The following is a 21831-nucleotide window of genomic DNA, read 5'->3' on the forward strand; positions in this document are numbered from 1 at the left end:
ACTGGATCATGGGAAAACAAAATCAAAGAAGGCCAGAGAAGCAGCTTCCACGTGTGGGCATTTGGGTGCACAGCCATCAGGCCTCTTTAGCTGACGGGACTCCAGGTGGAGTTGACCACTGAGCATCTAGAAGCGCCAGGCTTGTGTGCAGACCGTTCCAGGTATGGCTTCACATTTGGACCCTGCAGCAAGATGTGAGTTCAGTGTTGTCATTCCCATTTTACACTGGAGGAAAGTGGGGCTCAGAGAGAAGTGATGTGTCCCAGGTTACACAGATAGTAGTTGGCAGAGCTGCTCCCTCCACCCCTGGCCCCATGGGTGCCCAATGCTTCTCTGAGGAATTCTGGGACTCTGGGATGAAGGGAGCTCTTGGAGCTCAAAGCAGGAAGTTTGCCAATGAATAAAGGCAGTTGGGTGAACTCAAGCAATCGCCTTACGCCTTACGGTGGGAGTACAGGCAGGGGTTCTTCCCTCCAGGATGGTCAATCCAGTAAATCCAGGATCTCTTTGAACAGTGGGTGGGCGGAGCCTTAAAGGACCACTTGTCAAGTGTTAGAAAATGAGAGTTCCTAAAGAGTTAAATGCCTAAGGGGCACGGATGGACCTGTGGTTGGAGTCTTAGACAGTAACAGCCAGACTGGGAGAATTTCTGCGCTGGCCTGTCCCCAGGTCTGACTAGCCAGGACCCCTCTCATGGTGGGACACAGGCCTGGGGACTGGGGAGAGGGCCACAGGGCTCCTGGCAACCCAGAGGCCAGCTAATTCGCCCAGAGGGACTTGCTTTGTTCTGAAGGCGGATCCTGTTCCAGAAGTGAAATGGGGTGACAAGGGAAAGATGAAACAGTTCTCAGAAAGCTGCCCTACATTTCCACTGCCATCTCAGCTGCAGGGTGCCTAGGCCTCTTTCCAAAGGCCTCCCAGTGGGTGGCCAGGCACCTGACACCGCAAATGTCCCCTGCTGGGGCCAGGAGCAAGAGGAGAGTAGTTGGAGAGGAGAGAGGTCCCAGCAGCTTGAAAGCAAACTGAGGACGTTCCACTGGACCCATGGTTCACTCTGGGTCCCAGCCTCCCAGGCCATTTCCCCTACACCTGTCCCAGGTTACCTACCTAATTGGCTTTTTGCATGTTCTAAGGAAAGAGCCTTCCTGGCAAACTGACTTCAACATTAGTTCCACTGAAATCTAGAATTGGAGGCCTCAGTGACTTCTTGGTCTCACTTGGGTAGAATCAGCCACCTGCCTTTGCGGGTGAAGGTGGGGGAGACCGGACCCAACTGCCAGAACCTTACTAGGGTTTGCACACCCTTCCCTGGGGTCCCTCAGTCTTGGGGTGTTTGGGGATGTAGGTAGAAAAGGGTGTCACAGCTTTGCAGCAGAAATACACTCCTCCTCTAAATATTTCAAAGAACTGAAACAATTCCCTGGGCCCCAGGAAGGGGTACAGGGGCCTAGAAAACCAGGCCCCCAGGGCCTGCTCAGGCCGCTATGCGCCTTCCCTGCCCCAGCGTCAGAAGCTGGAGAGCAAGGAGGAGGGACAGGCCCAAGGTTTCCACGCCCAGGCAACTCTGGCGATTCGGTGAGCACTGAATTTAGACTCCCAGTTGTTATAGATCGAGGCACGCAAACAAACAGCCCGCCAGGCGCCCCTCCCCTTTCCCTCCTGCCTAGCCCCTAAGCCGGTGACCCGCGGCTTCCTCTGCCCCCGCCCCGCCCCCGCGGGCGCCCGGGCTTGAGCACACACGCGCGCCGCCCGCCCCTCCACCCACCGGCTCCGACCGCGCGCGGCTGGCGATCCCCCAGGCAACCTGGCGTCACGAGGACGGGCACCCCGGAGACCCGGGGCCCTGCCCTGCCCTCCCTCACGTCCCCAGGGCCCCGGCCAGGCCCAACAAGCTCCCCCTTCTCTAGTGCGCCTCGGCCCCTGGGGCCAGCAGTGCCGGCTAACCAGGCCCCGCCGCGGGACCCCCGGCTGCGCCCGCACGCTCCCGCTGAGCCTGCGGCCCCGGGGGAAAGCGGCCGCAAGATCTCTGATTTGTTTACAAGGCGGGAGAGGCCCTGCCAGGCTTCGCTTCCTTATTTCAGCGGTTCCATTCCAGCTGATTCCTGGACCCGAGGGGAAAGGGTGGCACTCCGGGGCGGGGGTGGGGTGGGTGCGCAGCGAGGAGGGAAAGAATCCGAACTCGTGGAGAAGTCCGCGGGCCGCGTGGTGGGGGGGAGGATTCGCAGTCCGAGGGTGCTGTGACCGCGGGCGCCGGCTTCGACAGGGTACCTCGGGGAACAAAACCGTGAAGGCTAATTAGGACAAGTCGGAACAGGGAACCGGGACGCGGGGAGGGGAGCGCGCGCGTCGAGCGGGGCAATCGGGGCGGTCGCAGGAAACACCGGCGCAGGCCCTGGGTGACTCCTGCCCACCGTCCGGGGTAGTTCGGGGCTCGGCCCACGGCGTGAGGGGCGCGCACAGTGCCATTCCCACGCACACTTGCTGACTGGGGTCTCGGAGAAGGACCGCGCGCGCAAGAGGCGGACCCTCGCGGTGAGCGGTGTCCACGTGTGCAAGCTCGGAGAGGGGAGGGGGGCGCGGAAGGCGTGACAAAGATTGACTTTGTGTCTGAGTCTGCGCCCCGCTCCAGCCCGGAGCAGCGAACTGTGCCCGGTGCGTGTCTCACCGGAGGGCCAGGACGATCGTGACAAAGGCTGGGCGTCCGCCCCGGAGAGACGCGCTCAGAGAGTCCCCGCGGGCGACTGTGCGTGCGCTGGGGAGATGCGGGAAGGGGAGCCTACCTGCGGGGTGTGCTGGGCGGCACCCCAAATTGCTTTCGGAAGAGAAAACAGAGTCCAGAAAGTGAGTGCGCGTGAGTGTGCGCGCGCTCGCGCCTGCGTGCGGGGGCGTGGCAGTAAACAGCAACAATCTGCGAACAAGCTTGGCCGGAACCCCCAATCTCCCTCCAGGGCCGGAAAGCGCGACTCGGCTGCGTCGGGAGGTGAGTCCGAGGGGGCAGGGCCGGGCCGGGCGGGCTTTGTTATCGCGTAGACCGATTGCAGGTACCTGGAGCCCTGCGGGCGCCCGATAAGCGCCCTGAATGGAGGTGATGTCACGGTGATGCAGGCGCCCGCCCACCCTCCGCGCCGAGAAAGGCGCCGAGCGCGGGGGGGGAGGCCGAGCGCCGGAGCGAGCGAGGGAACCCGGCCAGCTCAGCCCGGGCCCCGGGGAGCGGCAGGCCCTGCGCCCCGAGCCCCCGCCCGGGCCCCGCCGCCCCAGGCCACGAGCCCTAGTCCCGCGCCCGGCGCCGAACCCCTCCCGGCCCGCCCGCGCCCCGCCTGCGCCCCGCCTGCGCCCCGCCTGGAGTTGAGTCGGCCCCAAACGCCGCGCCGGAGCCGGCCGGGCGGCGCGTCCCAGGTAAGGGCTGCTGCCTGCCCGCTCCGCCCTCTCCTCGGCCGCCCGGAAGAGTCGGGTCGGGCTGGCCGCTAGTGGGCGAGGGCAGAGGCCCGGGCTGGAAATCGGGGAGCCGGGGGAGAGTGCGCCAACTCCGGGCGCAGAAAGTTTCCAAACCCGGGGCTGGGGGCTGGGGAGCGGGGCGCTGCTCGCTCCGCAATCCAGGTCCCCAGGAGGTGCCCCCTCTACACCCGCAGCCTCTTCAGCGCTAGCGCCACGGTCTAGAGTGACTCTTGGGGGCCGGCGTCCCTCCGCTGCCCGCTACCGGGGATAGGAAGGGCAGGTTTCAGGGGCCCGAGGAAATGGAGGAAAGCGTGGCCGGCCCCCCTACCCCATTTCTTCCGACGTGCGGAGGAGCGAGGGCGTAGACCCGGATAGGGGGAGAGGGGTGGGGAGGTGGCTCCGAGTCTTCCTGCGAGGAAGCTTGGAACCTCAGGCTCCCAGTGCGCCTCTGCTTCTGGCTGCGTGGCCTCCAGGTCCCTGCGCCCCTCCTCCCTTGGCTTGTCCGGCGCCCTTTCCGGCCGCGGTGGCTTCGGAGCGCCTCTCCTCCCCCAGGCCCCGCCGCTTTACACCCGGGAAAACCCAGTCACTTAAAAACGGCCGTGAGCCTTATCCTAACGCACGGGAAGCAGAGAGTGGTGAATAAGCTGTTGTGCTTCTGGAGGTGTCCTCCCCCTCCCGGAGTGCCTTCCAGGGTGCCTGGGGGAGGGAGCGCCTTTGGGGGTGGGGTGCATTCCAGAGTGGCATTCCAGAGCGGACCTTCGCCCAGAGGCCTCGAGGACTTCCCAGGCGCAGAATGCTCCTGCAGTTTGGTCCCCTTGCCCACCCTGGGTAGGGGGTCCAGGCTGGAGTTCTAGGATCCCACCCCCCTCTCCTTGCCCAACCTGGGCACTGCGGTACCTCCTTCCAGGCTCAGGCCTCTTGGGTGCTCATTCTTAATTCTTACTGCTTGAATTAAACGTTAGAGGCCCAAGGAGGGTGACAGGACCTAAACAGAGACACAGGGAAGGAGGTTGGGAGGAGGTGGAGGGCTGGGTGTCCTCAGACCTGTCTCTAACCTGCTGGGGGCTGGCAGATAGGGGAGGAGGGGCTGCTCCGTGGCATACCTGGGTGACCTTAAGCACCCCTGGGAGGGGCCTCTGAATGGTCATAGCGTCCTTGGAGGGTTCCATGTCAAGGAAACCATTGAAGGTGGGGCTGTGTCTTGCCCTGAAACCCATGCCTGGGAGACTACGCAGTAAAGTGGACTTTCCAGGTGGCATCCTGTGCCCTGGGGCTTCTCAGGCTTTGGAGGCAGTGGTGGGGATGGGGGAGGGGTGCTGTTCCAGAAGGGCCAGAGACCCCGGGCTGCCGGCAGGCCACTGTCCTTACCATGGTCAAGGTGAAGCCGGCCAGGGCTGGCTGCCTCTTGAGCCCACCAGCACTGCCATGGGCCTCTCTGCTCCCCCTGGAGAGGGAAAGTGGGAGGAAGGGGATTCGGGAACTGGATTGGACTGACTCATACCAGAGCTGGGGGCTGGGTGGCTGAGCCTGGGAAAGGCCGATTTCAGAGGTGATTAAAAATACTTGTACTCCTGATTCCAGGGAGGTGAAGCAAAAGGGCCCTTTTGTCCAGAAAAATAATCTGAGATGGGCTGGGGCTGGGGGAGACTCACGGGGCAAGAGGAGGCTGTCCTCCCACTTTCCTCTGTGGGTCCACTTAGAACCTTAAAGCAGAGGATGTGACTCCAAAACGAAGGCAGCAGGACCTGGCCAGGGAGAACTGGGCATTGAGTCAGTCTGGCAAATAATTTTCAAATGCCTGCTCTGTTCCAGGCACGGTGCTAGGCGTTGCAGAGGAGGCTAAGATAGAGAAGTGTCCTCACAGCCCTTACAGACCTCACAGCCACCTGCCTAGGGGAGACAGGTACAGGCATGACCATCATTCAAGGCTCAGGAGGCTCAGCCTGAGAGGTGGGCAGGGTCAGAGGCTGGGGTCGGGGGGGGGGGGGGGGGGGGGGGAGGGGAGTGCATCAGGGTCCAAGGGAAAGCTGGGGCCATCTCGTCCCCGTCCTTATCCCTTCAGTCAGCATCTTGAAAGGTGGCACCAGCTGACTGGTTGAATGTCCAAAGGGCTGGAGCTGAGGTCCCTTTTCTTTAACCCATCTGCTCACCTCTGAGGACCCCTGTCCTACCTGGCTCAGTTTCCCTACCTGAGTCTAGTGTATTTCTGTCTCCCCATCCACCCACCTATTTTCAGGGGACCAGAGAGATGAGACATTTCAGGGTGGGAATGTCTGAAGCCAGTTTCAGGGCAGCCTGCGGCAGTGATACCTGGATGGGGACCTGGGGGGGAGAGGGCGAGCGCAGGTTCCTGTTGGCCTTCTTGGAAGTTCTGACATTGCCCAGGTATGGTGGGCACAGGTGAGACTTGAAGGGTCAGGTCCAGGAAGAGGTTGGTGGAGGAAATGGGGGTGAGAGGTGTGAAGCTGCCCTGGCCCTGGCTCACGTGCCTGGGGAGTGCCGGGGACAGGTCTTTTCTAGGGCAAGATGGATCCAGAATGAGTGACAGGTCACAGGAGACCTGGCTATTACCAGATTCGAACCTGTGGCTTTAGCATCCTTTCCCGCACATCCACCCAGTCCTTAGATTTTGTTTTGGAAAGGACTTCAGAGCTAGTCATCATGGCCTTACCTTTGGCCTCCATCTTTAAACTGGGATAAACCTGCCCCCAACAGGTTGCCTGTGCCTTTTGTCCGACTCAGCTCTTAAAGCGTAGCCGGCTGTGCTCGTTGCCTTTAGAATAATGTCCCATGGAGCATTGCTAACCTGTCACCATCCCGCTGCAACCTCCTCCTTACAAAGTCTGTACGTGGCAGACTTGATTTTTTTCCTCACTCTGAACTTGATCATCTCCGGGCTATTTATGCCAGCCTTGCCACCTGTTTAATCCCTACCTCCCATTCTCAAGGCTTAGCTTCTTTGGGTCTCTGTCTTATGGCAATGTGTAGGATATGGTAGGTTTTTCACTAAAATGTTAACTGGCCTCATCCATTCGGTCTTCTCTGGCCCCCACACAGAAAGGCCTTTTCCTCCAGACACCATTCTCTCTCCCAGAGGTAAATTCTATTATATGGCACTGTCCCCTTCTTCCTTGCATAATTTTTTTATATACTTACCTTATCTCTCTCCTGTTCGATTCTGAATGCCGTCGAGCCAGGGACTGTATTTGTTCACGTTGGTATTTTCCACAGCTCTGAGAACACCAGGGCCTTCTCCACTCCCTAGATGGAGTAAATATTTGCTGATTTGAAGTAATTGGCTGTTCTTAACCCAGGGACCTGGCCGCGCCTTGAGTGGGGTGCAGGTGCCTGGGTGCCCATTCTCAGTGGTCTGTCCCACATCTCCAGCTTTGCCCCTTGGGATGGTTTGTCTGGCTGGCTCACAGTGGGCCCAGAGCAGCCCAGATGGAATGGGAGGTTTATGTCGTTATCCAGAAATTATCTCCTGGTTCCGTCTGACTCCTTATCCACCATCCTCCCTGGCTTTCTCTTTTTCTCTCTTTCCAGCATTTGTAAAAACAGCTTATGCTTTATTGATTACAATTACAGAGTCCCTGCAATAATTTTAAAAAAAGTTTATTTCAAACATAATGAATGATGCTTTTGTTTTGGAAGTGAAGAGAAACAAGCTTTGTTAACTGTGCCAGTCAGTTATTTAGGAAAACAAGTAAATTTCTGTAAGAATGGAAATTTATGGACGAGTTAATGGTAAGTGGTATTTGAGGGAAAACCAGCTTAATTGGAAGATGAAGGAAAATAAAAGCTTTTCAAGGGGCATATAGGGCTTTGGAATGATCTTGATGCCAGTTTAACTTAATTTTTTGAGTTATTTTTCTTGATTAAAGACGTGTTCTTGTCCTTATCAATTCTAGAGAGACAATTTCTGTGGGCTGAGTTTTAGGCATTGTTTGCCTATTTTGTGCAAAGTGAGATTAATCAGGAATGGTCAAAAACTGTAAGGGCGCAGCGTGCCTCTATTATCCACCTAAAGAAGAAAGTATCGTGGTGGGAGAGTTAAGTCGTGCTGTTTCTCTTGTAACCACTAGTGGTCGCTATCAGCCCCAGGGCAGAGAAGTGCTGAGTGTATGGTCTTTTTTTTTAGGAGGTACTGGCGATTGAACCCAGGATCTCGTACATGGGAAGCAGGCACTCAACCACCGAGCTACATCTGCTTCCCAATGAGATTTTTTTTTTTCATTTGTTTTTGTTTTTAGGAGGTATCGGGCATTGAACCGGTGACCTTGTACATGGGAAGCAGGTGCTCAACCACTTGAGCTACATCTGCTTCCCGAGTGTATGATCTTGATTTTGGGATTCCCACAAGTCCTCTCTCTTCCTCCGGGACTCTTTGGACCTGGGTTATGGTTGTTGGTGGTGGGGGAGGCAGGAGGGATCTTTAATTCAATGATAGTGTCTTCCTTTCCCATGGCCAGAAATAGGAATGGGCTTCATCTGGTTTGCCTCTCAGGTCTGTTGATGTGGTTCCCAGGAGTTCTGTGTTAAGAAACCCAGAGGGACAGAGTCTCCCGTGGCCCTGGCTCAGCACCTGTATGTCAGAAGTCTGGCCTTGGAGGGCTGATTTCACCTCTTCTCCTTTCTCTAGAGACCCGCCGGGAGCCTGGCCTGGGAGCCGGGATGGCCGCCCCCCGAGCCTTGCTGATGTGCCTGGGACTGCCTCTCTTCCTCCTCCCGGCTGCCCAGGCACAGGCCAGTGCCCCGCCCGGCTGCAACCCAGACCTCGACCCCCTCTACTACAACCTGTGTGACCGCTCCGGGGCCTGGGGCATCGTCTTGGAGGCAGTGGCTGGGGCAGGCGTGGTCACCACATTTGTGCTCACCATCATCCTTGTGGCCAGCCTCCCCTTCGTGCAGGACACCAAGAAGCGGAGCCTCCTGGGGACCCAGGTGTTCTTCCTGCTGGGAACCCTGGGCCTCTTCTGCCTCGTGTTTGCCTGCGTGGTGAAGCCCGACTTCGCCACCTGCGCCTCGCGACGCTTCCTCTTTGGCGTCCTGTTCGCCATCTGCTTCTCCTGCCTGGTGGCCCATGTCTTCGCCCTCAACTTCCTGGCCCGGAAGAACCACGGGCCGCGGGGCTGGGTGACCTTCACCGTGGCTCTGCTGCTGACCCTGGTGGAGGTGATCATCAACACCGAGTGGCTGATCATCACTCTGGTCCGCGGAGGTGGCGAGGCGGGGCCTCTGGAAAACAGCAGCGCCAGCTGGGTCTCGGCCTCCCCCTGCGCCATCGCCAACATGGACTTTGTCATGGCACTCATCTACGTCATGCTGCTGCTGCTGGCTGCCTTCACGGGGGCCTGGCCCGCCCTGTGTGGCCGCTTCAAGCGCTGGCATAAGCACGGGGTCTTCGTGCTCCTCACCACGGCCACCTCCCTCGCCATCTGGGTGGTGTGGATCGTCATGTACACCTACGGCAACCGGCAGCACAACAGTCCCACCTGGGATGACCCCACGCTGGCCATTGCCCTCGCCGCCAATGCCTGGGCCTTTGTCCTCTTCTACGTCATCCCTGAGATCTCCCACGTGACCAGGCCCAGCCCAGAGCAAAGCTACCAGGGGGACATGTACCCCACCCGGGGCGTGGGCTACGAGACCATCCTGAAAGAGCAGAAGGGCCAGAGCATGTTTGTGGAGAACAAGGCGTTTTCCATGGATGAGCCAGCCTCAGGTAGGTCGTGGGAGACCCTCCGTGCGTCCCCCTTCCTCCACCCTGAGTTGTTCACTGCCGGGCAGGGTGCCGGTCTCTTGAACAGAATGGAAGGTTCTTTAGGCACTAAGCCTTCTGCTTAAATTCCCCTAATTTTTTTTTTTTTTTTTGGTATTCATGTTCTTGTGAAAATTCAAGCATTATGATAAGACACAATTTTGCTCAACTGCTTCCTTGTTTCTACTGAAATATTGACTGTTAGTTGTTTCTATTACTTTTTTTAAAAAATTATTTATTTATTTATTACTCTCCCCTTCCCCCTCACCCCCTCACCCCAGTTGTCTGTTCTCTGTGTCTGTTTGCTGCGTCTTTTTTGTCCTCTTCTATTGTTGTCAGCGGCATGGGAATCTGTTTCTTTTTGTTGCATCAGCATTCCTGGGCAGGCTGCACTTTCTTTCGCGCTGGGCGGCTCTTCTTATGGGGCGCACTCCTTGCGCGTGGGGCTCCCCTGTGCGGGGACACCCCTGCGTGGCACGGCACTGTGTGCATCAGCACTGTGCATGGGCCAGCTCCACACGGGTCAAGGAGGCCCGGGGTTTGAACCGCGGGCCTCGCATGTGGTAGGCGGATGCCCTAACCACTGGGCCAAATCTGCTTCCCTTTATTACTTTTATTCACGAAGAATACAATATCTTTCTAGAATTTTTTTTGTTATATACATTTCTATAGTCCTGTTCATTTCCCTTTTTAAAAAAAGATTTTTTTTTTAATAAAAGTGCTTGTGGTGCCCTATGTTGGTCTCAGCAGCCCACATCCAACTGACTTGTCCCAAAGCCCCCTGCCCGAGCTCTGTTTTAGTGGACAGGGCTTTCTTTCTTTTTTTTTTTTTAAAGATTTATTTATTATTTTTTAAATTTCTTTCCTCTCCCAGGCCCCCCCCCCAGTTGTCTGTTCTCTGTGTCCATTTGCTGCGTGTTCTTTTTCGTCCACTTCTGTTGTCAGCAGCACGGGAATCTGTGTCTCTTTTAGTTGCGTCATTTTGCTGAGTCAGCTCTCTGTGTGGGCGGCGCCATTCCTGGGCAGGCTGAAGTTTCTTTCGCGCTGGGCAGCTCTCCTTACGGGGCGCACTCCTTGCGCGTGGGGCTCCCCTACATGGGGGACACCCCTGCGTGGCATGGCACTCCTTGCACGCATCAGCACTGCGCATGGGCCAGCTCCACATGGGTCAAGGAGGCCCGGGGTTTGAACCGTGGACCTCCCATGTGGTAGACGGACGCCCTAACCACTGGGCCAAGTCCGCTTCCCAACAGGGCTCTCTTGATTGTAGCCCAGCACCAGGGGCGCTGGCCAGTGGCAGTGCCTTGGCGGTCTTAGCTGAGGACACCCTGGAGTTTGAAGGGGCAGTGGGGACAGTGAAGCTTGTCCAGCCGGTACCAACAGGCAGCCCGTCTGGGAGTGACTCGGGAGGCAGGAGAGGACGGTGGCCATTGTCCTGGAGATTCGGCCAGGTACCGAATTAAGGAGTATTTCTCTGGCTCATGAATCTGCTCCTTGTTAACTGTCAAGAGCACAGATATTTATTGAGCACCTAATGTGTACCAGGCACTGTTCCGAGGGTCTCGCATGCCTTTTCAGCCTGCTGGCTACAGCCCATTCTTCTGACATGCCCTGGAAAGCCCAGAGGTGCGGTCTCGAAGTCCCGGCCTGGCCCCCAGACGCTGATCCAATGTTTGGGGGCTTAAGACTTCAACTTGAGTCGTCAAGTGCTGGCTCTAGGGCCTCTGCTGGGGTCAGAGTCGGAGGTGATGCAAATTCCAGAATCTGAGCCTCCTGCCTCTTCTCTTCCTACACTGAGCTCTGTGGTCCCTGCTTTGGGGGCTGGAGTGACCCTTGTCCTGCCAGGCGCTTGACCTTTGACCTGCCCTCCTGAGCTGCGTGCTCCCCCTCCTCCCTCTCTCTCTGGGGTGGGCCCTGCTCCAACAGAGTGAGGCTGATTGAGTGGTGGGGGGCAATTGATGAAGCCGACAGGAGAGAGGGGGCTGTGGGCGAGTATTGGGGAAGCCCCCCCTGTCTTTGTCACGCTGCCTGTGCGTCAGGACCTAATGTCTCTCAGCCTTTGCCCAAAGCAAGTGCTTCTGAGGCCCTGAGTTGGTTTTTTTGTTTTGTCTTTCCCTTTCCTTTTTTTTTTTCCTAAATGGAAAAATCAATAGAGCGAGCCTGGTACTTAGGGAGCCTTATATAGGCTGTGGTCCCAGGGTGCTGGCTCGTCGACCTGCAGCAGGCAGACGTCCGGCTGTGTCCAACTGCCCTGGGCCCCCGGGGCTGGCCAGCAGCCTCCCTCAGGCACCAGAGAGCACGGCCGGCTGGAGCAGATCGGGAGACCAACTCGTGAAGGCGGCGCAAGTATTCCTGGAGCTGAAAATAGTTCTGGAAACCTGCCAAGGGGCCACAGGACGGGAAGTGAATCCCATCCCCTTGGTGGGGTTTGGGGGGGCCACCGGTCCCCGGCTCGGCCCCCGGCTCGGCCCCGTGAAGGCACAAGGGTGTCTTGGGCTGAGGGGCCTCGGCTGTATTTATCCCAGGACCTGGCAGCCCGCCCGCAGCAGAAGAGGCTGAGCTGGAGCGGGGCCATCTGGGAAGGCGGCCGAAGGCCCATGTGCCCTGCCTGGCCTTGGGGGGGCTGTGCGGGCTGCTGACGAGGGCATTTCTGAGCTGTCTGGTGGAGGGGGTCACCCACCTGGGAAAGCCAAGGGGAAGCCAGGCAGAGTTGGGGAAGGAGCCGTGGGGGGGGTGTTGCTTTGGGGCAGAAGCCCACACAGCCGTGACCTCCCCCCAGCTGGCCGGGCATGGCCGTGCCCTACTCGGTCAGATGGACACCAGGGCTGGCCTGGCTCATCTTTTCCTGCCCCTGGGGTGCCTCGTTTTGCAAGAGGCAGAAAGGGCTGAAGGATAGCAGTCCTCAACCCACTCATGTTTTTCCTTCCAGCCAAGAGACCGGTGTCCCCATACAGTGGCTATAACGGGCAGCTGCTGACGAGTGTGTACCAGCCCACCGAGATGGCCCTGATGCACAAAGGCCCTGTGAGTGGCTCCCCTTCCTGGGGTGGGGGGCCGGGCAGTGTGGCCTGTGCAGGGCTGGGGGTTGTTGGGGGCTGAGAAGGCACGTCTGCCACGGGGAGCCCAGAGCCCCAGTTCTTCATGGCCTTTCCCGGAAGCCAGAGTTCCCGGTGCCTTCGGGGACTTTGCCGAGGAACCTGCCCTTTGGCTTTGGGGCGTCACACACAGGCCGGCGCAGGAGCAGACCCTCAGTGAGCTGATGGGAGCTGCCAGCTTTACCCGAGGGAGCTGGGGGAGGAACGGAGGAGGGTCGAGGTGAGGTGACCTTCTTGGTGCCCCCAAAGGGCAGGGGGCCAAATGCAGGAGGACTGGATAAGCATTTACTCCCCAACCACAGCTGTCCCAAGAGAGCCCCCGACTCCCCTCCCCTGCCAGCCAGCAGCAACCCCTTGGCCTTGTACCTCCCCTGGGCTCTGGAAACCAGCTGCTCCATTAGCCACGGGAGGGCGGTGGGAACAGGAAGACGGTGGGTTAGTGCCTCCGTGCACATATGTGCCTCCCCCCCGGCTGGCAGCCTCCGGGAGAGGTCAGTGACTGCCTTGGCAGGACGCTGGGAACAGGAAACGCGGGAGGTCAGCAGGGTGGTGTTCTCATCCCCTCACCCCCCCCGTGAGCAGGAGACGGGTCAAGCCAGTGCATCTGCAGCTTACAACCCAGCTCCCTTCCTCTCCTCGGGGAGAGCGGCCATGCCTAGGGCCACGATAGAGTCAGGGGCCCACCCAGGTGTGGCCGCCCCTTCCGTTGCTGCCCCCTGAGTCTGCCATGCATTGATTCTAGCTCGAGGTGTGGGAGGGAATGCTCTAGATTAACAGGGATATTTTATCTAGCCCAGTGGTTTTCAAAAATGTGGATCCCAGGCCATCAGTAGGGAACTCACTAAAGATGCAGAAAGATTTTCCATTCTCACTATCCCTAATCCGACCTTATCAGAAACTTGGGGTGCAGCCAGTGGGTGCTGGAGCCAATTGTTAGCACCTCCTCAGTGACATCCCATAGTTAGCTCATAATCCAGCACTGTGAGAGTCATCACCCGAAGGAAATCGACAAACTCCCCAAATCAGCCCTACCCTCCTTTGAAGGTTCTGGAAACTGCAAGGGGTTGGAGATTGGAAACAGGTGGGTCTGCTTCGCCTGAAGGCGTGCTGGGGCCCTGGAGCTGCAGGTGTGACACCGGACCTTTTCCGGGAGGACCCGCTGCAGCCCCAGCCCTCATCTTACCCACACAGGAGCAGGAGGGGATTCGGGGATCGCGTCTCAAGATCAGACTGCCCGCCCCAGACCTAAAGTCGAGAGCTGTGTGGGTGCTCCAGGGCCTAACCAGTGGGTGTCCTTGGCCAGGAGGGTGGGCGACTGGCCAAGTGGGGGAAGCGGGGGAAGGGGTCTTGGAGGGAGGAGCTGGGCACATGGCCAGATAATAGCAGCTCGGTGGGGTGCACCCCTACGGGCCCCCTGCCCGTCTCTGTGAGGTATTGGGAGCAGGAGGGGTTTGAGGTGCCCCCTGCCGAGGAAGGAGCGGCTCCCGGGCCGTGGCGTGGCAGGGCCTCGTTCCCACGACCGGGGCTGGGCTCCAGGCGAGGTGAGCTCAGGGCAGGGTTGTCGTCCGCCTGGACCGCCATCCGGGGCCCCGGGGAGAGGGGACACAGGCTGGCACAGCCCTGCGGGCATGCGAGCATGGGCATCCGCCCGCCGGAACCTGGCTCCCAGCCCCTGACTGCGAGCCGCCTGTCCTTCCTTCCAGTCCGAAGGAGCCTACGACGTCATCCTCCCGCGGGCCACCGCCAACAGCCAGGTGACGACGGGCAGCGCCAACTCCACCCTGCGGGCCGAAGACGCCTACGCCGCCCAGGGCCACCCCGCGGCCACCCCGCCCCCCGACGGCAGGAGCTCGCAGGTCTTTAGAAACCCCTACGCGTGGGACTGAGTCGGCGGGGAGGGCCCTCGGGGGGGCCTGCGCCCTCTCTCTGCCCTCGCTGGCTTAGCGGCAGCTCCTCCCTGCCTGCCGAGGCCCGGGGGTGTCTCGGGCACCCCCACCTGCTCAGTGTTCGTGGAGTCGGGCGGCCGATCCCGGCTTCAGGCCGGGCCCCTGCGGGTCTGCTCCAGCCGCGTGGTGTTCTTGGCGGTGGCGGCCGGCCAGCGCCCACAGCTCTCCAGAGCCTTGGAGAGACCCCAGCCACCCCAGAGGTTCCCGGGGCCCTCTGTCCTGGGTCTTGCTCCTCTGTGAGGATCAAGGGTGCCGAATAAACGTGTTTCTGCTTTGGGATGTCGTTTCCAACCTGGGCTTCCTCTCCCCCACACTGGCCTCTGCGTGACTCAGCCCCTCCGCCTCTCTTTCCCCATGCTTACGCTGGGGGCTCGTTCCCGTCTCGGCAGCAAGAAGCCGAGCCCTCGAGCAGAGAGCTCGTGAACCCCGCGGCACGTGCCCCAGAGCTCAGCTGACGCCGAGTCCAGGCCAGCCTCGGGTCCCAGGACCCCCTCCACTGCTGGGTCGGGGCCGGGAAGGTGGGCCCCGGAGAAGGCAGCTCGGCTCCTCCTGGGAAGAGCGGTGGTTGAGATCCTTCTGGGGTCAAGAAGGAGAGCCGTTCTGCTCCAAGCTCTTCACAGCGTGTGGTTCGCTGGGGGGAGTGGCTGACAGGAGCCCAGGGCTTGTTTACAAAGGTGGACAGGGCTCAGGCAGTTCCTGGTTAGCGTCACTCCTGGGCAGTCTTCGCAAGTGTCCATTTGCTCAGTTCTTTACAGCAAACAAAGCGTTTCCACACCAGCTCCTTCCCCCGTGGCTGCCCCGGGAGGAGGTGGCGCTAGTGCTCTCCCCTTTCTAGAATCCCCGTCCCAGGGTGGAAGAAGACGGGCTGTAGGAGTCCCCCTGCCTCTGTCCGCGGCCAAACCAAGGCTGCCCGGGTTCTGTTGAGTCACCGTAGACCCTAGTGGCTGGGGCTCTGAGCCACACCTGGACTTCCAGCCACGTGCACGGGCCCGCAGTGAACCGACCCTCGGACTTGGGCTCAGGCTTTGCGAGGGGGCTGCCCAGCCTGCCCGCGGGAACCTGCCCCTCCCAGGCTGGGGAATGTTTTTCCCCAACTAGTCAGAAGTTATTTTCTGTCACTGGTTGTAGGCAAAAAATTATTTCTGGTGAAAGGGAGAGAAAGGTTGCCGGAAGAAAAAAAACTCCTAACCCTCTCCTTCCATGTTCAGATTGTACCAGTCCCCTGGAGACTGGAACTTTTTTTTTTTTTTTTTTAATAATAACCAGTGCTCAGGCCCCAAGTGGTCGAGTTCCCCTTTTGACTCTTGTTCTTTCTGGTTACTTTAGGCTCAGTCCCCGCAAAATAAAACGAGGTGGTAGACGGCCTCCTTCCCTGGACCGCTCGCCGTCCCGATGTCCTCATTCCTCTCTGCCCAGCAGGGCCCAGCACTTCCTCACCCCTGTCTTTGGAGCTGGGAGGGGACGGAGGTCACTGATGTGGAGCCGTGGGCAGGGTGGGGGGCTGGCAGAGTCCGGAGGCCCGGGCCGGGGCTCACGGAGCCCACCCTCCTCCCTGCCCAGCCTTGTCTCCCGGCCCTCAAGCGACCGAGGCTGCAGCACTCCAGCCTGCCTCCACCCCTCCCCACTGGGCACCCCCAAATCACAGCTCCTGCTGTCTGCTTGAGATGACGGGGGCCCCGTGCTGTGGTTCTCCAGGCGGCCATCCTCCTCACTGTGAACAGCGTGCCTCGGACGCCCCCCTCTTGACACCGTGGACCTTGCCGGCCTGGCCGTCTTGGTGTCCAGCATCAGCTTCTCCCACTGCACCTTGGCGGCTCCCCGTGGGTTTTCGGAGCTAAGACGGTGGAGAGTTGCCCTGGCCCTTCTCACCAAGGTCTCCTGCCGCTACCTGGACCATGGAAGGCCTCTGGGCCGGAGGCAGAGCTTGGCCGAGACTTGGACAGACACTGCTTCTCCCCATGGCCTGTAGGTCTCAGATCTGAGCCCCTTGGGTGCGCCCCTCCCTCCCCGTCTGTCCTTCTGCACCTGACCCTGCTGCCTTCCCTACCTGCGATGAACCAGGCTCCACCGGCCAGCCACGGCCAGCCCATCACCGTCTGGAACGTGGACTTCCAACCTGAGATGTGCCCTCTTCGTCCAGCACTACCTCATGGGGATCCCCACGAAGGAGTCGGGGGAGTTTGCAGACCACAGTGGCGTCTGGGTGCCGTTCTCCCTGTGCGCTCCTCCCGCTTATCTGCTTTTGGCCTTCCAGCCAGTTGGGAAGGTGGCTCCTGGGGCAGGGGCTGATGTAAGAGCCGGTGGGGCACCTGCATCCGACAGGCTCCAGGGAGGCCAGCAGGGCCTGCAGTGGCTACCTGAGCATCCCCGGTCAGCGCCTGCAAACACCCATAGGAGTCCCAGGGTGAGGCTTGGGCTGCGTGCTTGGGCCAGCCGAGAGCCCTGGACCAGTCGGCTGGGGTGTAGGCTTTTTCAGGGCTGAGGCCTGAGGGACCTGGGGAGGCCCCATGGACAGGTGCACCCAGGACTCAAGATGGGGCAGGGGTGCACCTTTCTACCTCGCCTGGGGCAGCAGGTGGTTATGGGGCAACTTGACTTGCTTCTCACTGGAGGAGCCTTCTTTATGTCCTTGGCCTTCCAGGAAAGAGCCTGTGTGATACTGGCCACCGAGGATAGAGCTGAGCACAGTGCCAGACTGGGAGGGATGGCCCTGTAGCACCCCCTTGCCTGGCTTTGTCCTTCCCTCAGACAGAAATGGCTTCTGTGCCCTTGGAGCTCAGGCCCCAGTCTAGAGTCACCTTTGGGTGCTGAGCTGGAGGTGAGGACAGGCAGCTCCCCAGGGAGGTGAGTTGGGTGGGGCTGTGCCTGCCCTCAGCCTGTAGCCAGTTCCACACTCTCCATTGCCACCTGCCTGTCCCCAGCAGCCCGTGCCTTTGTCATGAGTATTCTCCCAGAGCTTCATTGGGTGAACAGGTCCCACAGAGAACCCAGGATGTACCTCGCCCCATTCCTCTCCGTTGTCCTGGTCTCAATTCCAAGAAGGGAGACCAAGTGTTATTTCCCACTAACAGAAGGGCAGGGGAGAGCTCTGTGCACCTCAAAACTTCTCTTGGTCTAGGTTAGTGGCCCCAAGATCACTTACAGTGAATAAAGGCGCTGTCTTAACTTTCCTGGGTGGTGATTTCACACGAGTCCCTGGCAACACCAGGCCCTGAGGTTGCGGCCTGCGATGAATGTGGGCTCGTTTCTAGCTTTCTGAGGATGTCTGAGGCTTGGAGGGAAATGGGCTTGCTGGGTCCTGGATTCAGGAACACCCTGAGGCCCTGTTTACCAGAGGCCCTTGGCCTTGGCGGAGAAGCGAAATTAGATGTGGTTTTGTTTGTTTGTTTTGAACAAAGAGGTACCTTCTCTGAGATGGTCCAGCTGCATCACAAATAAGCCTTAAGTGGAAGAAAAATATAATAGGTCATAACCTGTTAAAGGTAACAGGAGACCCCTTGGTAAAGTTCACATCCACCTCCATCAAACCATGTAGCACACAGCAGGGCAATTTGGAATTCACCCGTAATTGCTTAGCATTAAATGACTTTATCCTCCATTTGGGAGGAATTTGTACCACTGCGTCCCTGTGTGTTCATTAAGAATTTTGGGGGGAATTCGTGATAATACACTTTTAACCCAGACCCCTTGACTTCCAGGCTAACAAAGGCTGTTGGGTCCAGCTAACCTTTTTCTTGGTCTGGGGTTTAAGGGGGAGAACTAAGACTGTTTAATGCTCAGCCGGCAAAGCCTGGAGACGGGCGCAGTGCACAGAAAAGGCCTGGGGATGATGCGGGAAGGAGCCGGAGAGGGACGACCCCAACAGCTGCCCCTTCGCCGGGAGGTGTACTTGGACCAAGGGATGCCCAGTAAGGCCCCCACGGGTCATGAAGTCAGGAGGACCTGCCCCCACCGCCAGCACCAGCTCACGCTCTCTGGACTGTCCTGTTAGCCCCCCGCTGCCTGCTCATAGGGCAAGATCTGGAGAGGTTACCTCGCCTGCGGCCACGCAGCTAGTTAAGGTCAGTGCCAGCTCTCCAGTCTGATCTCACCAAGGCTGGTGCTTTCTCTAGCATCCAAAAGACGTGCCAAGGTCAGACACAGGTGCTGGTGTCCAGGCTTTGTTTCCTGTCTGCTGTCTCCACTCGGGGCCCTCCCGGAAGCTGCAGCCCCTGCTCATTGCAGCCGCATGAATTATTTAGTGTCTACACCAGCTCTGTAATGCTCTGACCTCATCCTCCTTGAGCTCAGGGTGCGGCTCTCATCTCTCTTTAGAAGGTTCTGCTGGGCAGAGGCTGGGACGGTGGGTCCATCTATGGGGTGTGGGCGATTGAAAGTCACAGCCAAGGGGGGGCATCCAGGATCAGCTGCTCAGAAAAGCTGGTGTCTGGGCCCGATTTCAACGTCCCTCACACACCAGAGAGGGTGGGATGTTGACCACTGGGATTGGAGGGGGTGCTAAGAAGAGGGGCAGACCTTTGGCAGTCCCCTAATTTGCAGGTGAGGTTCATGGTAAAGGCTTTCGGAGGGGCACCTAGAGGCACAAGAAGCCCAAGAAATGCAGGTTGAAGAGCTGGGATCAAACATTCAATCGACAAGTGTTAATTGAGCACCTACTCTGGCATTCTGACACCTGGCTGCCGCTCTTGGGCTCTGAGCCCAGCTCCTTGGCCAGGCCAGACCCAAGGGCTAAGGTGGGAGTGGTGATGGTGGGTCCCACTCCTGAATCCCTGCAGATAGGTGCCCTCACGTGTCTACCAGGCACTCCCTTCCCAGGTTGCCAGCTCTGCCCACACCTTGGAGGTGGGCTCCCCAGCAGTTGAGAGGGGACCCCAAGCCTCAGGGCTGTGCTGAGGCTACGCCCCCCACCCCAGCGGCCTCCACTTGGTTAAGGGGCCCAGCTCCAGCAGAAGTGGGGCCACAGGGTGGGCATGCGGCTGGAACCCAGCCGCTCCCTGCTCCCCCAGGGGTCCCCAAGCCAGGGTCTGGGAGGAGGATCCTTTGACTGATCTGCCTGCCCAGAAAGGGTGCCCTTTTCTAACTGGCACAGAGGTGACAGCTGCTGGCTTAACCATCAATGGCACAAAAGGCCGCGGTGGCCTGGGGACAAGGGCTTTATTCTGGGTCCTTAACTGAACTTTTCATCTGTGGCCCCACACTGAGTGGGCAAGGAGAGAGCTCCGGGCCCGGAATCCCTTGGCTGTACCCTCTGAGACACCCCACTCTCCCCGCAGCACCTGGAGTGCCAGCGTCACTCGGGCGAGGACCCACCTGCCCCAGCCCCAGACCAACCCAAGGCTGCCTCCTGCCTCCCACCCCTGATCCCATCGGACCCCACGGAACTTGATTCCCTCCTTCTGGACCACCCCGAGGCCACCTGCCTCAGCTCCTGCGACCCGGCCCAGGGAGCCCCACCCTGCTACGGTACCCCCTCCCCACCTGCAGGCTGGACCCTGCCTTCCACTCGCCTTGCTGGGGTTGCAATTGTTGGCGGCTTTCCCTTGTCACCTCCCAGGCCAGCAAGCCCAGGCCCAGACGCTTCCTACCGCATCCATCCCTGCATCATGTCACCTCAAAGTGGGGGGCCAGGGAACCAGCTGCCCACTCCCCAAAGGAGGAAATACCTCCAGCAGGCCTGGCGCTCTAGAATTCCCATGGGTGGGTGTAATGGGGAGCCAGGTGCAAAGAGAACTGCCCCCCCCCCCCCCGCCCCATCCCTTTGGTGCAGCTCTAGGGCATGTATTCTAAGCTCCAGTGATCTTTGGGCGATCATTCTTTGCTGTAGGGGCTGCCCTATGCGTTGAAGGGTCTTGGCAGCGTCCCGGCCTCTTCCCACTAGGTAACAGTGGCACACAGGGGTTTGAGCCAGGGCACACGTCGGGGGCTCTACCAGGGGTGGGAAGGCCCCGGCCAGCCCAGGGCCCCAGGCTGGAATTGCTGGGCCTCTGGCTTCTCCGGGCTGGTTCCCAGCTGCCTCCCTCCAGTCTGGGGACTGGGCACCTTGTGTGCATGTGACCCACCAGTGCCTCTCACCGCGCAAGCACCCGACTCCCGTCCTGCTGTGGGTGCCAAGCAAGACCTGGGGACATGGGATGAGGGAGAGTGGGACCTGCTTTCCTGGCACTGGGCGGGGGGGGAGGGGGGCGGGTGTCAGTCTGGCTGGGGCACCAGAAAGATTCACAGCATGTTCCTGGAAGCCCCCTCGGGCAGCCTCGGGAGAGAGGAGCTGGGGGCTGCGGGGTGGGCTGTGGCCACCACCCGAGCCCAGGAGTGGTCAGGGCCGCAGGTCAGGGCATTGGCCAGCTGTGGAGCGCGATCCTCCCTGGAAAGTAAACCATGCATATATTTAAAAATCAACGTAAAAGAAAGAAAGGGAGCTCCAGTGTGAGCCATCGCCCTGGCAGTGGTTCTCTCCGTGGCCGGTGGTGGCCTGCCCTGGGCCCTCGCAAAAGCTACAATCCTCCAAAATGCACAAATAAACCAACAACAACAAAAAAACAAAAGGAAAACAAAAGAAAACAGCAATTCTCAGCCGTACCTCCAGCTTCTCCTCTGACCTGCCTCCAAGAAAAAGGATGGGCCGGCCCTCACCCTGCCTGCTTCTCTAATACAGCCTCCCCTTGGGGGGACTTCTGCATGGGCCGGGGACCCCACCCCACTTTGCTAAGTGTTCTAAGAAGGTCGATTTAGGTTTCCGTGCATGGAGCAGGTTGGTGTGCCGACGCCGTTCACCATCATCAAACCCGCCATGCCCTCCTGGCAGCGAGCCACCAGCACGGGAGTCACGTGGCTCAGCCACTTATCCGTGGGCTCTTCAGCATCCTTATCAAAGGCTGCTCTTGGGAAGCGGACTTGGCCCAGTGGTTAGGGCGGCCGCCTACCACATGGGAGGTCCGCAGTTCAAACCCCGGGGCCTCCTTGACTCGTGTGGAGCTGACCCATGTGCAGTGTCGATGCACGCAAGGAGTGCCATGCCATGCAGGGGTATCCCCGCATAGGGGAGCCCCACGCGCAAGGAGTGCACCCCATAAGGAGAGCCGCCCAGCGCAAAATAAAGTGCACCCTGCCTAAGAATGGTGCCACCTACACGGAGAGCTGACACAGCAAGATGACACAACAAAAAGAAACACAGATTCCCATGCCGCTGACAACAACAGAAGCAGACAAAGAGGGAAATGGAATTGGCCCAGTGGTGAGGGCGTCCGTCTACCACATGGGAGGTCCACAGTTCAAACCCCAGGCCTCCTTGACCCGTGTAGAGCTGGCCCATGCGCAGTGCTGATGCGTGCAAGGAGTGCCCTGCCACGCAGGGGTGTCCCTGCGTAGGGGAGCCCCACGCGCAAGGAGTGCGCCCCATAAGGAGAGCCGCCCAGCGCGAAAGAAAGTGCAGCCTGCCCAGGAATGGCGCTGCACACGCTTCCCGTGCCGCTGACGACAACAGAAGCGGACAAAGAAACAAGACGCAGCAAATAGACACAGAGAACAGACCACCACAGAGAACAGACCACTGGGGGAGGGGGGGAATTAAATAAATAATAAATAAATCTTTAAAAAA

The 21831-nt window shown here is 59.3% G+C and overlaps 1 protein-coding gene across 5 annotated transcripts; it reads left to right on the top strand.

The window, feature by feature from the left end:
* Window positions 1-1913: 1913 nt before the first annotated feature.
* GPRC5C (G protein-coupled receptor class C group 5 member C) lies at window positions 1914-17852 on the top strand. Of its 5 annotated transcripts, none has more exons than XM_058284660.2 (6): window positions 2162-2980; window positions 5248-5385; window positions 8078-9160; window positions 12126-12220; window positions 13995-14147; window positions 15933-17852. In XM_058284660.2, exons 1-6 carry the CDS (start codon window positions 2761-2763, stop codon window positions 15981-15983), a joined length of 1740 nt encoding a protein of 579 aa, XP_058140643.1. In that variant the 5' UTR covers window positions 2162-2760; the 3' UTR covers window positions 15984-17852. The 5 variants fall into 5 exon arrangements, with proteins under 5 accessions (XP_058140646.1, XP_058140643.1, XP_058140644.1 ...); XM_058284661.2 differs by having other exon boundaries at window positions 2164-2980; window positions 15564-17852; XM_058284663.1 differs by lacking the exon at window positions 5248-5385 and having other exon boundaries at window positions 1914-2980; window positions 15564-17852.
* The last annotated feature ends 3979 nt before the right edge of the window (window positions 17853-21831 follow it).

Source organism: Dasypus novemcinctus, chromosome 21 (genome assembly GCF_030445035.2).
Source record: "Dasypus novemcinctus isolate mDasNov1 chromosome 21, mDasNov1.1.hap2, whole genome shotgun sequence".
Taxonomy (NCBI): domain Eukaryota; kingdom Metazoa; phylum Chordata; class Mammalia; order Cingulata; family Dasypodidae; genus Dasypus; species Dasypus novemcinctus.